We start from the raw sequence: 17,483 nt of genomic DNA, 5'->3' as shown, positions 1-17,483 counted from the left end.
AAAAGGGACTTTTCCAAACTGTAACAGCTGAAAAGTCTGAACTCAACAAGGGTGTCCTCCTATGTTTTGGCAGGTCGAAGGATGAGCAGTACAGATTTGAATTAGTGTCAGTCTGTTACTTTTAATTGTTAGTTAGTTCACCTTGAAATGGTTTATTTTCTCAAAATGAATACAAGTGCGTCATTCTTCTTTATGAGGCTGTTTTTTTTTTTTTTTTTAAATATGCCTCGATGTGTTGATATTTTATGACGTTCCAAAGTCCAGTGGTTGTACCTGCCTGAAACTGGTTATTGCCAATTGCTGAATAAGATATGATAGGAATAAACACCTAAGAGTAGAATATGTTGAAGGACAAGACGTCACTCAGGTATCATAGTACAGTATAATAAAAAGGTATTTTGATTATGATTAATGTTTTGATCTCTAGTGAGTCATTAAATATTAAGTAATAAATATGTTCCTACATGTTCCAAATAACAGTCTATCTAAATCAATTTTCATGAAGGTTTTTGTACAGATATCTGCCTCACACCTGCAGCCGAGGAGGGGCGTGCCCGCTGCCAGTGTTTGTCATTAAAGATTGCGTGGTTGTTGCCTTGATTTTAAGCACCTGCTAGTAATTGATGGTGCAAAAATAGCTAAATTTAGTTTGAATAGATGGCAAAATAGTTTATAACACTTTTTTTTTCTTTAACCACTACTGAAGATCCTACAAGCAGTACTACTGTGGAATCTACAACCTACATTACCAGTACTCCTACAGTAGAGGCCACCACCAGTGATCAAACCACTACTGAAGAACCTACAACCATGAGCATCACTACTCCTGAACCAGGTATTTTTAGTTTTGGCTTGTAGGTAGTAAATGAGAACTGGGACCTGAAAGAGCAAAGTTATATCTGATTGTTAGTTCTGGTACAGTGACCATAAACAATATTCTGAAGTTGGTCACATATTTGATGTTCCAGTACTGGACAGACAGATCAGATGGATGTAGCTGCCATACAAATAATTAACATTCATTAGACTTGAGATACAGTTTACAGAGAACAGTTTAAGTCAGCAGGATCATTTTGTATGGAACTTGCACTTACCGGCCACTATTTTGAGAAGACAAGTAATTCATGTTACTATCCAGTTAACCATGTAGCAGCATCTTACTAAAAAAAAAGACCAGATTTATTTAAGATTACATTAAAACAGTGGGATCTGTAGTGACTTTGCCCATGGTATAGTTGTAGGTGCCAGACAGGATAGTTTGATTATGGCTGAAACTGCTCCTAGGATCGCCAAGGATTTTTTTTAGGATTTTACAAATGTAACAAAAACATGAAGTGGCCAACATTTACGTTAGCTAAAACACATTGATGATAAGCAAGATTACAGAAAAATTGCCAGACTGGTTTGAGCTAAACTGGAAGCTACGATAAGCTGAATCAGCAAACTTGAGTGAGTAAGAATGTCAGAACATTAAACAATGAGGTGGATGAGCTACAACAACAGAAGACCACAACATTCACTTACCAAGAGTGGATAACAGAAAAATCCATTGCCAATTCCCCATTACCACTTGTACCACCTCCACACTGGCTAAGGAGAGCTGAGACTATCAAGCACCACTATGGCCTTGACACCTTGACCTGACAGCAGGGGTCACAGTTAGCACAGTTGAGATGTCAGTTGAGATGTCAGCTCTGGTGTGCCAACGTGTTGACTGCTGCACCACACGAGTGCGGCATTCCTTCTAGTGTTTTGAAAGTTGAAGTCACACAGCACGGACCACGCACCCCACAGGGTCTGTCTCACAGTCTCGCAGGTCTGCTATATGTTAGATGTAGTCTTTTACATTTCTTGTGAGAACAGAGAAAACTGGAACTGACTCATGATGACGATCTTCCTGGCAGGTCCCTGTGCCTCACGACCTTGTGGTTTGGGCAGTACGTGTGAGGAGCTCTATAGCAACTATACCTGTGTGTGCCAGACGGGGCAGTACTACAATTACCAGATAAATTCCTGTATTCTAGGTAGGTCGAGTTTCTGCTTTTCATACTCAGATGAATGTTTGTTTTAATTTGCCTGAATCACAGTGCAGTAATTTATTTAAAAGGACTATTACTAGTTAAACATGAGGTTCTTTCCCAATTCTCATTAACAAACTATGCCACTGCAGTTTTCTTTTTGTCCACAATATAATATGATATAAAACTCTGTTTAAAAAAGTCATCACAAAGTAACACTGCTTATGTTTTAATTATACAGTAGACCCTTGAGTTGCGAACAGTTTACCATACGAACATTTTGGGTTACTAATGATCTTTTTATATATATATATATATATATATATATATAAATATATATATATATATATATATATATATATATATATATATAGATAGATAGATAGATAGATAGATAGATAGATAGATAGATAGATAGATAGATAGATAGATAGATAGATAGATAGTAGGGCTGTCAAACGATTAAATTTTTTAATCGCGATTAATCTCAGAATTTTACATAGTTAATCGCGATTAATCGCATTAAAAAAATCTGTGTAAATGTTATAGAAAGCAAGGATTTTTAAGTGAAATGTTACAATTAAAATGGTGAACATATTTTATGCTAAATGTACTGATGTTAAAAACTGCTGGGACAAGAGAAAACTGTAAGGGAGTTTTATTCACTCACATACTAGGCAGTAATACTATCCAGCAGAGACCCTTGACTTCGTATATATGTCAGATGCGCGGTTATTGTAACAGACTTTTCTGTGGTTGTATCGTGACGATGGTTTGATGGACGTTTCTACACGAAGTGAGTGTGTTTTCACTAGGGATGCATCGATACCATTTTTTCCCAACCGAGTACGAGTACAAGTACATGTATTTTTGTACTCGCCGATTCCGATACCTATTTAGAATGATGCAATCTGGAGCATTATGGAATAGTGTAGTGTTTAGTGTAAAATAGTGCAGTGGAACAGTTGCTTGCCATCACTAATTGTAAAAAAAAAAAAACACCGCACAGACATCATTGAGGAAGCTTCTGATAAGCTAACGTAATTAATGTTCATTAATAAACGCACGTCATTAACGTTGTGCACATCATACATGCGATGCGATTCTGCTGATTGAAATATTTACTTTAAAAAGATAATACAGTCCGATCCCATCTGAGCCGATTCTATCAGCACGTTCGTGGTTCACCTCGGTAAATCGTAAACGACTCTGAGTCGACTCCCGCTCTGTGGTAATAACCAGTATAATTAAGCCTGAGCTTTATAAGGTAAGCGAGTCACACAGAATGTTCTGTAGTAGTTGGTGTTTATTTACAACCGCATCATTCATTATAACAGTAAACACGGAGAGATGACTGAGAAAAGAAACTTACGCTGCGCTTACAATGAATCGACTCCTGAATCACTTGTATCGACACTGTGAACAGAGTATTGAACACAAACAGCGGTCGCTGCTTTTGTAACCGGTTTATCTTCACTGTTAGCTCTATTTTAAAGGGTTTTTTTTCTCAAACGGAACTAAAGAACATTAAACGTGCGTGTGAGCGTGGTCAGTGAGAATAATTCAATCTGTCTCCCGTGGGTGAAAAATGAATCGCTTTAGTTTTAGAAGTGAAAAAATCTCGTAATGTAATTTGCGTTAATGGCACTATTTTTTTTTATCGCGTTAAATTGAGATTGCGTTAATGCGTTATTATCGCGTTAACTTCGACAGCCCTAATAGATAGATATACACAGTGGGCGAACATTCGGACAGCGGACGGTGTTTTTCCAGTGTTTTCTTTATATTTTGTAAAATTCAATATTAAAATGTCCCCAAAGAAGGTGCAAAGAAAGCACAGTGGTGAGAAAATGAACAAATCTATTACATTTGTTGTTGTATAATTACTCCTGCCAGTAGCTGTCACTGTGTATCAGACAGCGGGGACAGTGAGTGAGAGAGAAGAAGGAAGTTATTCTTTCGTGCAATTACACCTACAAAATACAACACTATTGAAATAAAGAAGGAAATAATAGAGAAATGTGAGAGTTATTGTTGTTTCTGGTAGATACATTTTATAAAAAAAGAAGGAAATGTATTATGGTGTATGGTACAGCACACGTACTGTACTGAAATGTGATGTGTTTATGTACAGTACAGAACTACTGTGTATTGTTTATTATTGTTTATTACAGGAATGTCTATTCTATAATTTAAGATTTAAGGGAAGATAAACTTGTATTTATAACAAAAAAGTCTGGCACGGATTAATTCTGTTTACATTATTTCTTATGGGAAAAATAGGTTTAACTAACGAACATTTTGACTTAAGTACAGCCCTTCAGAACCTATTAAATTTGTAAGTCAAGGGTCTACTGTATATCCCACTCATATACAGTATGTTAAGGAAGACTAGGCATGTAATTAATAGTAAAACATAGTTTTTCTATTATTTGTACTGTTAATTAAAAGTACACAGTAGTGTTACATTGAAAACACTTTTACTGAACATTGTGTTTTTTTACAAAGTTTTTTGTTTAATCGTTGTTTTAATGTTTTTTCAAATCACAATTCTATTACAGCAAAGACTTTTCCCAACGATTTAACCTTGAATTTACCCTTTACCGAAGATATGAAAAACAAGCAATCAAAAGAATTTCAAGAAACAGCAGAGCAAATTGTCCAAGCGGTAAGAGGCTGTTTTTCTCCCCTCTGTTGGTTAATTCTAGAATAATTATGCTCTAAGTCATACTAAATAACTACCTACCTTTGGTTTGGGAAACTGAATTTAAAATCTATTTGTTCATTTGAGTTTATTAAATTTTTTACAAAATTCTTTCTAGCTGTACAACGTTTTCTCAAGCAATTCTTCTAACGGATACCTTGGATCCACAGTTTTGAGTCTAAAGTAAGTATTAATCTTATTTAATCAAGGTGATACATGATGTGATGAAATTATGATTGTTTCCCTTGTATGTGTAATTCTGTTTGCTTAAAACAGCAACAGATGGACGCTCGTGTAGCGCCGCTAAAACACACTAGAACACCAGAGCTGACATATCATTTACATTTAGATTTTTGGCATTTAGGAGACGCTTTTATCCAAAGCAGTATGTTGTATAAGCAATTGAGGGTCAAGGGCTTTGCTCAAGGGCCCAAAAGTGGCAACCTGGCAGTGGTGGGGCTTGGACCAGTGACTCATTGATTACTGGTCCAGTACCTTAACCGCTAAGCTACAACTCTCAAACTCACAAGTTTGAATCTCAGCTCTATATGGACAATGATTGGTTCGTTCGAGGTTGGGAATAGCAGAGCGGATTCCTCATAACTGCTGCAGTTAAGTCTTCTGCTGGCTGATCAATAGTGCCCGCACAGAGACGGCTTAACATTGGGTTTTGCTTACTAAGCTAACACAGTTAGCATCATGCCATTCAAACCAATGGGATGAGGTGGCACAGCGCGCTAGCATGTCAAATAATGTTTCCCTTTGTGTACCGAAAACGGTTAAACAGTTTGTGACAAACCCGAACTTGCAAATAAAAACACTTATACACGTTTATACAAATTAAAAATCAATGATAATTGATTTACATTTGAAAATAACTCTGTTCGTTTCTCCGCACCGTCAGCCATATTTTTTATTTTTCTGTGAGCGAAGTTGTGCCGCAATGAATGCTGGGATTGCCTTGACCACTAAGGCAGCATCGGATGCTCACTCGTTCTTGAGTCAAAATAACATTGACATTTTAAGATACCTTAGTAGGCAGCATATTAAGGCATCTAGGATTTCTAGGAACAGCCTCCTTCTCCGTAGCGCGCGTAGGATGACGTAAAATGCGTCTATGTAGAGAGATCACTAAGTTTTCGAACACACCCTATTTTGACTTTAAGTTCTGCTTTACTAATGTTATGGTGTCACAGTTACTGAAGTAACTTTTTTTTGCTACGTCACTCCCCTCTGTTATAATGTTTCTTAACCTAAGACACATGGATATTGTGATTCCATTTTTATAAAGTAGAACGTGCACCATTTCAATATTTTTATTATTATTATTTGTGTTATAAACGTGTGCATGTTTGTGCATTATTGTGTTACCGTACAGAAAAGGCAGTGTGATCGCAAATGTGAAAAACTTTTTCGACACGTCCTCAGCTGTCACTGCAGACAGTGTAGCTGAACAGATAAAGTCAGAAACCACAGGGATTCTAGCTAATGTTATGGTCAAAGGTACGTCTTTATGTGTTTATGTGTATAGTAGAAGTTCTTTGGATACATTCATTTTTCCTAAGAGTGTCTGCTTGTGTAAACACATAACCCAGCATTTAATCGTTTTTATAAAACAAAATCTCTGCTTATCTGTTTTGTTTCTCTTCAGACAAGAATTTATGTGAGGAAAATTACTGTGAACTGACGAGCACAAAGTGCCTGTTCGAGAAAGGTCTAATTACCTGCAACTGCCTAACTGGATACATAAGTTTAGCAGTAACACAGCAGGCATGTCTACGTAAGTAGCATTGTGTTTGTCCTCAATGTACTTACAGTCTACTCAGAAATTACTGACCTCTGTACAATTGAGCAAACAGTTACTCACTTTGGATAAAAGCGTCTGCTATATGCTGGAAGTATTAGTAAGTAAGTGAGGTTTCCAAGTCTCCAGTTTTAGAACTAGATGCCAATTTTATGTTCTGACACACCTTCCAAATGCCCAGCTGGCATACAGACCTAGAGTTCACTAGATGCCAGGTCATAAGTAACAAAAATAAGTCAAAAATATAAGGCATAGACACCCAGGTGGTGCAGCGGGATATTCCGCTAGCACACCAGTGCTGAGAATCTGAACTCCTCGGTTCGAAACTCTGTGTTCGGTCGGCTGGGCGCCATCTAGCGGGCATAATTGGCAGTGCCTGCAGCAGACACGTTTCTGCTAGGGCGGGATGCCCGGACTATATGGGTGGGGTCTTCGAACGCTGTGTAAGGACCCTGATTAGCAGGTAGAGAGGCACCTGTGCAGAGTGCATGGTAAAAAAGGGTTCTGCTAAGGGCTACGTGCGGGTCGGAAGGGCGGCACCTCGACTGCAATCAGGGATCCCCCAGCAGTGGAAGACAATTAGCTTTGACAATGCTAAATTGGGAGAAAATGCATAAATAAAATAGAAAAAAATATATAAGGCATAAAAGAGGATTGTCTACTTTTACAGTGTAGAATTTTATGAACTACCAAGAGATTTAAGATGAAATCCTGACAAACCTCATTTTAAAGTCAAAAACCTGTGGAAAGATGGTTGGATTTTTCTGCTGAACAAGGATCAGAAACATGTTATAATCCACACAAACTGAATCAATCGGCCATAACCTTCACAATCCCTTGAACTAGACCCCAGTAACAACCTATGGGGTGAATTAAAAAATAAAAGTATAAAAGAGCTACTAAAGTATGTAAGAGCTACAAAAAAATTGGGTATTAATTAGGGCTGTCACAATTTGAACAGTTATGTTTACCAACAAAAAATTATTAAATCTAAATTGGCCAGCCAATGCCTATATAGAGTTGTTAACAGCTACCCATCTTTCAGTCTGTTCACATTATCTGACAAAAGTGAGGATGTTTTCCTGTTCATAACCCTGAGCTCATGGGCCCCAGTGCAAAAAATTTTTGGGCCCCCTCAACAAATTGCATATGCTGATAGCTGATCAGAATGAATTAAAAGTACTCAATCAGAAGTTAGACTTCAAGTCCAAATTCCTTCCTCTGGTATTTTTAATGCACAGTTTTAGTTATTATAATTTTACTTAAAGAAAATATTGTAATATAATAATAACGACCTGGCGAGTGCAGCCAATGGGGGGGCAGTGAGGTGAGTGCTTGAGTTCATGTTGTGGAGGTAGACCCCCCCCCCCGCCTTGGCCCCCGGTGCACCTGCCACCACACCCCGCGCCCCCTGTTACGCCCCTGTGCAACACTTATAACGTCCTGTCAACCCACATCATTAACTATGTTAAAGCGTTTATACAGTCCATTGTGATCCATCTAACACCAGATGTTCCGTGTACAGTTCATGCGCTTTATATCCAAATTCATCTGAAATAAAGTCAGACTGAGTCTGAGCTCATTTTGCCTGTAACATGTATCCATGCGCGCAGACACCTGACGAGACAAAGGTGCTCTGACCAAAGATGATATTAAAGCGTCAATTAATAACTGTAATTTTGTCTAGTAATGATTTCTCACGCTGTTTTGAAAACAAAAATTATTATTTAAAATACCCAATATTTCGCAATATGTAGCAGCAGGAGCTGGAGTCATTTGTAACTCACAACCGCAAACTGGAAAAAGACCCGTGTTATCGTTATACATTATAAACACAATGTTACTGTGTTAAAGCAGTGCAAGTTACCACAGAGACACATATTTACGTGGCACAAACACAGCCCAATAAAACATCGTTTGATTAAAATTTTTTATCTCAATTTAAATTTTAACTCGTTAATCGCGTTAATTAATGCGATTAACGACAGTCCTAGTATTAATGAATATCTTGTTCTCCAGTATGATTAAGAATTGTTGAAGAAGACTGTTGTTATGTTTATATGTTGGCTAAAGGAAGTTGCATGTACACAGCACAAAGTTTAAGGGTAACAGCATTTGTGACCTGTTTTTGCATTATCTTTTTGCCAATCTATACCAAGAGTACCAATACTTCTAGAAGTGACTAGACTGTAAAATGATTAGCACATTGTCATTTCATAACATTTCTTAACATTTACTCCACAGCATGTCCAAGTGGTAAAAAAGAAGTAAATTCAAGATGTGAGCCGTAAGTACTTTTTTCATTTTTACATTAGTAAATATTAATGATAAAAGCTTGATATCAGTCCTTGAGGCACAATATAATACCTTACTGAGTATGATTACATTTGCGATGTATATAATCAATATCAAACAACTTTTTTCTATCAGATGTCTTTTTGGATTCTCTGGTTTCAACTGTGAAGAATGTAAGTAAATGAAGATGTTTGTTGCATGAAAACATAATGAACCAAACGTATGCATTAGAATCATTACTCCCGACTCTTCTGACACAACTCTGAGTAATTGTTAACCTCTGGTGTTTCAGATTATCTCCTGATACTTGTTGTGGTCTCCGTGGTTCTGGGCGTACTGTTTCTCAGCACTTTTATTGCCACTATAGTCATATCCAGGTGAGATTTTAATTTCCTTATACCTGCACACATAGCCTTCAGTTTCATTTGATTCACAATTCAGGTTTTGTTATTTATTATTCTTAATGTTTGTGTCCCTGTAAAGCACGTCCCAAATATCATATTTTTATTTTTGCAGCCTTTTTAAGGTCACATCTTCACTATGTAAACAAGCAAGCTGTACACATCTTGGGCATAGGAGCACTTTGGGACTGGGCTTTATTTAGTATGTGGTATGACCAGTACCTGTAAACAGTCCATATGCATTAATGAACTAGCACGTGGATGCATTTCCTGTATTTGTGTTATGATTGGGGATTTAACCCCATACACAGAACTACCTTTGTGAGACTCCATATTGTTACGGATGACCTGTATTTCTATCTATCTATCTATCTATCTATCTATCTATCTATCTATCTATCTATCTATCTATCTATCTATCTATCTATCTATCTATCTATCTATCTGTCCATCTATCTATCTATCTATCTATCTATCTATCTATCTATCTATCTATCTGTCTGTCTGTCTGTCTGTCCGTCCGTCCGTCCGTCCGTCCGTCCGTCCGTCCGTCCGTCCATCCATCCATCCATCCATCCATCCATCTATCTATCTATCTATCTATCCATCCATCCATCCATCCATCCATCCATCCATCCATCCATCCATGCATCCATCCATCCATCCATCCATCCATCCATCTATCTATCTATCTATCTATCTATCTATCTATCTATCTATCTATCTGTCCATCTATCTATCTATCTATCTATCTATCTATCTATCTATCTATCTATCTATCTATCCATCCATCCATCCATCCATCCATCCATCCATCCATCCATCCATCCATCCATCCATGCATCCATCCATCCATCCATCCATCCATCCATCTATCTATCTATCTATCTATCTATCTATCTATCTATCTGTCCATCTATCTATCTATCTATCTATCTATCTATCTATCTATCTATCTATCTATCTATCTATCTGTCTGTCTGTCTGTCTGTCTGTCTGTCTGTCTGTCTGTCCGTCCGTCCGTACATCCATCTATCCATCCATCCATCTATCTATCTAGCCGCCCGTCTATCTGTCTATCTATCCGTCCGTTTGTCCATCTGTCCGTCCGCCTGTCCGTCCGTCCGTCCGTCCGTCCGTCCGTCTATCTATCTATCTATCTATCTATCTATCTATCTATCTATCCGCCCGTCTATCTGTCTATCTATCTGTCCGTTTGTCCGTCCGTCCGTCTGTCTGTCTGTCTGTCCATCTATCTATCTGTCTGTCTGTCCATCTGTCCGTACATCCATCTATCCATCCAGCTATCTATCTATCCGCCCGTCTATCTATCTATCTATCTATCTATCTATCTATCTATCTATCTATCTATCTATCTATCTATCTATCTATCTATCTATCTATCTATCTATCTATCTATCTATCTATCCAACTATCTATCTATCTATCTATCTATCTATCTATCTATCTATCTATCTATCTATCTATCTATCTATCTATCTAATGATTTTACTGACCAACTTCATTGTGTTTTGTGAATATGATCACATTTTAAATTTAATGCCTCCAACACTATTTAAAGCTAAATGTTGATGGAATTTACGTTGTTTTAAAACATTTAACTGTAAGCAGGTACATTTGTAACAGCTATGAGGATCAAGGTAAACGGCTATTAAAGTCAGATGACAGCATTTATAAGTGAATAAGTAAACAAATGTATTCGTTTACACTCAAAGTTAACGCAGCAGACAACAATAAAATGTTATATTTGTGCGTTTGCCTTTTTTAGACGGAAACGAAAAACTACGTCATCTTCAGATACCAACAGCAAAATGGACCTTCTGGTCCTCCCCAAAGCTGCTACAATTCCAATGATCTCACGGTCAGATGACAAAATTTTAAGTGAATAAGTCATAAATGTAATCGTCTACATCCAAAGCTAAACCAGCAGACAACAATAACATGTTATTTGTGTGCATTTACCTTTTTTAGACCGTCACAGAAAACCACATCGTATTCAAATACAAACACCCAGCTGGACCTTCTGGACCTCCCCAAACCTTCTGCAATCCCGAGGATCCCACGGGCTAAAACTAATCCTGACTGGCAACTAACTAATCTGGAGATGACCAACAGTGGAAGCACCAATGCTCTTGTGACCAAAGATCACACAGAGAACCGAGCGGTAAGAACATTTACTGGCAGTCATGTACTGGCGGTGAGTCGTGGCCAAGTTTGTAGTTAATCGAGCTGAGAATGTACAAACAAACCATGGTTGGATGTCACAAATTTATAAAAAAAATATATATATAGTACCTTTATTCTATAAAGTACGTATACTAAATGTAAACATATACTAAACATAAACTGTATAGAAACATAAACTAGACAATGCGCTATCAAACTTAAAGTAAATTGAGATACTAATGTAAGTGTAGACTACAGAAAGAAAAGTGTGAAAGGCACAAATAATTATGGCATGGTATACAGTGTATCACAAAAGTGAGTACACCCCTCACATTTCTGCAGATATTTAAGTATATCTTTTCATGGGACAACACTGACAAAATGACACTTTGACACAATGAAAAGTAGTCTGTGTGCAGCTTATATAACAGTGTAAATTTATTCTTCCCTCAAAATAACTCAATATACAGCCATTAATGTCTAAACCACCGGCAACAAAAGTGAGTACACCCCTAAGAGACTACACCCCTAAATGTCCAAATTGAGCACTGCTTGTCATTTTCCCTCCAAAATGTCATGTGATTTGTTAGTGTTACTAGGTCTCAGGTGTGCATAGGGAGCAGGTGTGTTCAATTTAGTAGTACAGCTCTCACACTCTCTCATACTGGTCACTGAAAGTTCCAACATGGCACCTCATGGCAAAGAACTCTCTGAGGATCTTAAAAGACGAATTGTTGCGCTACATGAAGATGGCCAAGGCTACAAGAAGATTGCCAACACCCTGAAACTGAGCTGCAGCACAGTGGCCAAGATCATCCAGCGTTTTAAAAGAGCAGGGTCCACTCAGAATAGACCTTGCGTTGGTCGTCCAAAGAAGCTGAGTGCACGTGCTCAGCGTCACATCCAACTGCTGTCTTTGAAAGATAGGCGCAGGAGTGCTGTCAGCATTGCTGCAGAGATTGAAAAGGTGGGGGGTCAGCCTGTCAGTGCTCAGACCATACGCCGCACACTACATCAAATTGGTCTGCATGGCTGTCACCCCAGAAGGAAGCCTCTTCTGAGGTCTCTACACAAGAAAGCCCGCAAACAGTTTGCTGAAGACATGTCAACAAAGGACATGGATTACTGGAACCATGTCCTATGGTCTGATGAGACCAAGATTAATTTGTTTGGTTCAGATGGTCTCAAGCATGTGTGGCGGCAATCAGGTGAGGAGTACAAAGATAAGTGTGTCATGCCTACAGTCAAGCATGGTGGTGGGAATGCCATGGTCTGGGGCTGCATGAGTGCAGCAGGTGTTGGGGAGTTACATTTCATTGAGGGACACATGAACTCCAATATGTACTGTGAAATACTGAGCAGAGCATGATCCCCTCCCTCCGGAAACTGGGTCGCAGGGCAGTGTTCCAGCATGATAATGACCCCAAACACACCTCTAAGACGACCACTGCTTTATTGAAGAGGCTGAGGGTAAAGGTGATGGACTGGCCAAGCATGTCTCCAGACCTAAACCCAATAGAACATCTTTGGGGCATCCTCAAGCGGAAGGTGGAGGAGCGCAAAGTCTCGAATATCCGCCAGCTCTGTGATGTCGTCATGGAGGAGTGGAAAAGCATTCCAGTGGCAACCTGTGAAGCTCTGGTAAACTCCATGCCCAGGAGAGTTAAGGCAGTTCTGGGAAATAATGGTGGCCACACAAAATATTGACACTTTAGGAACTTTCACTAAGGGGTGTACTCACTTTTGTTGCCGGTGGTTTAGACATTAATGGCTGTATATTGAGTTATTTTGAGGGAAGAATAAATTTACACTGTTATATAAGCTGCACACAGACTACTTTTCATTGTGTCAAAGTGTCATTTTGTCAGTGTTGTCCCATGAAAAGATATACTTAAATATCTGCAGAAATGTGAGGGGTGTACTCACTTTTGTGATACACTGTATATAAGTGAATACATACACTGATCAGCCATAACATTAAAACCACCTCCTTGTTTCTGCACTCACTGTTCATTTTATCAGCTTCACTTACCATATAGGAGCACTTTGTAGTTCTACAATTACTGACTGTAGTCCATCTGTTTCTCTGCATGCTTTGTTAGCCTGCTTTCATGCTGTTCTTCAATGGTCAGGACTCTCCCAGGATCACTACAGAGCAGGTATTATTTTCTCAGCACTGCAGTGACACTGACATGGTGGTGGTGTGTTAGTGTGTGTTGTGCTGGTATGAGAGTTTTTAAACACCTCACTGTCACTGCTGGACTGAGAATAGTCCACCAACCAAAAATATCCAGCCAACAGCACCCAGTGGGCAGCGTCCTGTGACTGCCGATGAAGGTCTAGAAGATGACCAACTCAAACAGCAGCAATAGATGAGCAATCGTCTCTGACTTTATACAGTGTATCACAGAAGTGAGTACACCCCTCACATTTCTGCAGATATTTAAGTATATCTTTTCATGGGACAACACTGACAAAATGACACTTTGACACAATGAAAAGTAGTCTGTGTGCAGCTTATATAACAGTGTAAATTTATTCTTCCCTCAAAATAACTCAATATACAGCCATTAATGTCTAAACCACTGGTAACAAAAGTGAGTACACCCCTTATTGAAAGTTCCTGAAGTGTCAATATTTTGTGTGGCCACCATTATTTCCCAGAACTGCCTTAACTCTCCTGGGCATGGAGTTTACCAGAGCTTCACAGGTTGCCACTGGAATGCTTTTCCACTCCTCCATGACGACATCACGGAGCTGGCGGATATTCGAGACTTTGCGCTCCTCCACCTTCCGCTTGAGGATGCCCCAAAGATGTTCTATTGGGTTTAGGTCTGGAGATATGCTTGGCCAGTCCATCACCTTTACCCTCAGCCTCTTCAATAAAGCAGTGGTCGTCTTAGAGGTGTGTTTGGGGTCATTATCATGCTGGAACACTGCCCTGCGACCCAGTTTCCGGAGGGAGGGGATCATGCTCTGCTTCAGTATTTCACAGTACATATTGAAGTTCATGTGTCCCTCAATGAAATGTAACTCCCCAACACCTGCTGCACTCATGCAGCCCCAGACCATGGCATTCCCACCACCATGCTTGACTGTAGGCATGACACACTTATCTTTGTACTCCTCACCTGATTGCCGCCACACATGCTTGAGACCATCTGAACCAAACAAATTAATCTTGGTCTCATCAGACCATAGGACATGGTTCCAGTAATCCATGTCCTTTGTTGACATGTCTTCAGCAAACTGTTTGCGGGCTTTCTTGTGTAGAGACTTCAGAAGAGGCTTCCTTCTGGGGTGACAGCCATGCAGACCAATTTGATGTAGTGTGCGGCGTATGGTCTGAGCACTGACAGGCTGACCCCCCACCTTTTCAATCTCTGCAGCAATGCTGACAGCACTCCTGCGCCTATCTTTCAAAGACAGCAGTTGGATGTGACGCTGAGCACGTGCACTCAGCTTCTTTGGACAACCAACGCGAGGTCTGTTCTGAGTGGACCCTGCTCTTTTAAAACGCTGGATGATCTTGGCCACTGTGCTGCAGCTCAGTTTCAGGGTGTTGGCAATCTTCTTGTAGTCTTGGCCATCTTCATGTAGCGCAACAATTCGTCTTTTAAGATCCTCAGAGAGTTATTTGCAATGAGGTGCCATGTTGGAACTTTCAGTTACCAGTATGAGAGAGTGTGAGAGCTGTACTACTAAATTGAACACACCTGCTCCCTATGCACACCTGAGACCTAGTAACACTAACAAATCACATGACATTTTGGAGGGAAAATGACAAGCAGTGCTCAATTTGGACATTTAGGGGTGTAGTCTCTTAGGGGTGTACTCACTTTTGTTGCCGGTGGTTTAGACATTAATGGCTGTATATTGAGTTATTTTGAGGGAAGAATAAATTTACACTGTTATATAAGCTGCACACAGACTACTTTTCATTGTGTCAAAGTGTCATTTTGTCAGTGTTGTCCCATGAAAAGATATACTTAAATATCTGCAGAAATGTGAGGGGTGTACTCACTTTTGTGATACACTGTATCTACAAGGTGGACCAACTAGGTAGGAGTGTCTAATAGAGTGGACAGTGAGTGGACACGGTATTTAAAAACTCCAGCAGCGCTGCTGTGTCTGATCCACTCATACCAGCACAACACACACTAACACACCACCACCATGTCAGTGTCACTGCAGTTCTGAGAATGATCCACCACCCAAATAATACCTACTCTGTGGGGGTCCTGACTATTGAAGAACAGCATGAAAGAGGGTAACAAAGCATGCAGAGAAACAGATGGACTACAGTCAGTAATTGTAGAACTACAAAGTGCTTCTATATGGTAAGTGGACAGTGAGTGTAGAAACAAGGAGGTGGTTTTAATGTTATGGCTGATCAGTGTATGTACAGTATGTGTAATAAGTTGCTGTATGTGTATTCGTCTTTACATGTAGAGTAAAATATGTGTTTATTGACCCTACTACAGGATTGGCCAAATAGTAACTTATTAGCTCTAGTAAAACTTTCACTGTACAGTCCTGGTTTCCTGGTTGTTTCTGGATCGGTAACAACGACTCAAAGAGGAGTTCAGGGTACAAAGCATAAGAACAGAGATCTAAAATCATAGTCGGGGTCACAAGCTAAAATCAGTCGATCAGCGAACAGTGAATACAAGACAAGGCACTGCTTGTGGTGGAAGAACTGTGGCCGTGGTCAAAACTGGTCGACAAACATAAGAGCTAATCAAACACTGGGTACAGGTTCTGGGTATTTACTGATGCCTCACACTAATTTGCAAACACAAAGGACTTAAATTACATGACTAAACAAGGCAGGGGAAACACGGTACAGGTTTAATTAGTGACGGCAATCAAAACAGAATAGAAAACAGGTGTGAAAACAAAACAGAACATACATGGCAAAGCAAGTGCAAGGACCAACAGGATCATGTCACGTCAAAGTCTACTTTACTGTCAATACTGCAATATGTGCAGGACATACAGAGGATTGAAATTACGTTCCTGGCTGCTCAGGTGGCTCAGCGGTAAAAACACACGCTGGAAACAGAGCTGGGATCTCGAATACATCGTATCGAATCCCAGCTCTGCCTTGCCGACTGAGGCTGAGCGGCCACACGAACAACGATTGGCCTGTTGTTCATATGGGCGGGACTAAGCCGGATAGGGTCTCTCTCTCATGACTGGTGCAATCACGACTGGCCGATTGATGGCGCCTGCACAGAGATGGGAAAAGAGTGCTCTTAGGGTGTGTCCCTCCGTACACGCAGCTAGGCTGCACTGCACTCGTCAAAGTGTAGGTGATAAGATGCATACGGCATGCTGCCCACGTGTCGGAGGGGGCGTGGGTTATCTTTGTTCTCCTCAATCAGAGCAATGGGGCAGTTGGACGTGCTAAAAAGGGAGAAAAAGGGGAGAAAATGCATAAGGAAAATATATATATAAAAAAAAAAACATGGTGCAACAATAAACATTAAATAAACACTAAACGTAAAATATATGAAAAATATAAAAATAAACACACTAAATGCAAAATATATACACACTGAAGCTTAAAATATGAAAAATATAGTTCCCCGATATTAACGCCCGAGACAGTAAAGTGACATAAGGCACCTAACAGATTAGAGTCTGTTGGTATGACCAGTGCAATTATAAACAGCAGTGCAAATTGAATGAGCTTATAGACCAGTTGAGTGCGTATCCAGTTCCTGAGGATGTCAAAGTTCGGTATCGATGGGGGAAGGGTGTCAGGATCCTGAGATGTGTGTGCAGAATCCAAAGTTAGTGAATGCAACGATCAGAATTTGGGGTAACAGGAAGAGAGTTGAGCATCCTGACAGCCAGGTGGATGGAACATGTCATGTAAGCACGAAAAAATTGAAGAGTCGTACAACTAAAACCACTTAAACTGCAGGAAAGGTTAAGATGTTGTAAAAAGCAGAATTTTATATTGTTATAAATGACAATTGTACTCATCTTTTACAGAATGGAGGGTATAACGGCCCCTATGATGACACAAGGAGCTATAACAGTCGGAGCCCTTCTAGAATGGGAAA

The 17,483-nt window shown here is 39.6% G+C and overlaps 2 protein-coding genes across 2 annotated transcripts in view; one reads left to right on the top strand and one right to left on the bottom strand.

The window, feature by feature from the left end:
- Positions 1-17,483, bottom strand: part of hectd2 (HECT domain containing 2) — a 385,857-nt gene that overhangs the window by 199,237 nt on the left and 169,137 nt on the right. The window lies entirely within an intron of this gene.
- The window catches only part of muc13b (mucin 13b, cell surface associated), an 8,780-nt gene continuing 85 nt past the window's right edge, over positions 8,789-17,483 (top strand). The window contains exons 1-6 of the mRNA XM_063003971.1: positions 8,789-8,813; positions 8,957-8,994; positions 9,114-9,198; positions 11,012-11,104; positions 11,215-11,407; positions 17,413-17,483. The exon at positions 17,413-17,483 is cut by the window's right edge and continues 85 nt beyond it. Coding sequence (XP_062860041.1) covers positions 11,055-11,104; positions 11,215-11,407; positions 17,413-17,483 — 314 coding nt within the window. The 5' untranslated portion in view covers positions 8,789-8,813; positions 8,957-8,994; positions 9,114-9,198; positions 11,012-11,054. The remainder of the gene's footprint in view (positions 8,814-8,956; positions 8,995-9,113; positions 9,199-11,011; positions 11,105-11,214; positions 11,408-17,412) is intronic.

This window comes from Trichomycterus rosablanca, chromosome 10 (assembly GCF_030014385.1).
Source record: "Trichomycterus rosablanca isolate fTriRos1 chromosome 10, fTriRos1.hap1, whole genome shotgun sequence".
Lineage (NCBI taxonomy): Eukaryota > Metazoa > Chordata > Actinopteri > Siluriformes > Trichomycteridae > Trichomycterus > Trichomycterus rosablanca.
This window is presented reverse-complemented; position numbering and strand designations above follow the sequence as displayed.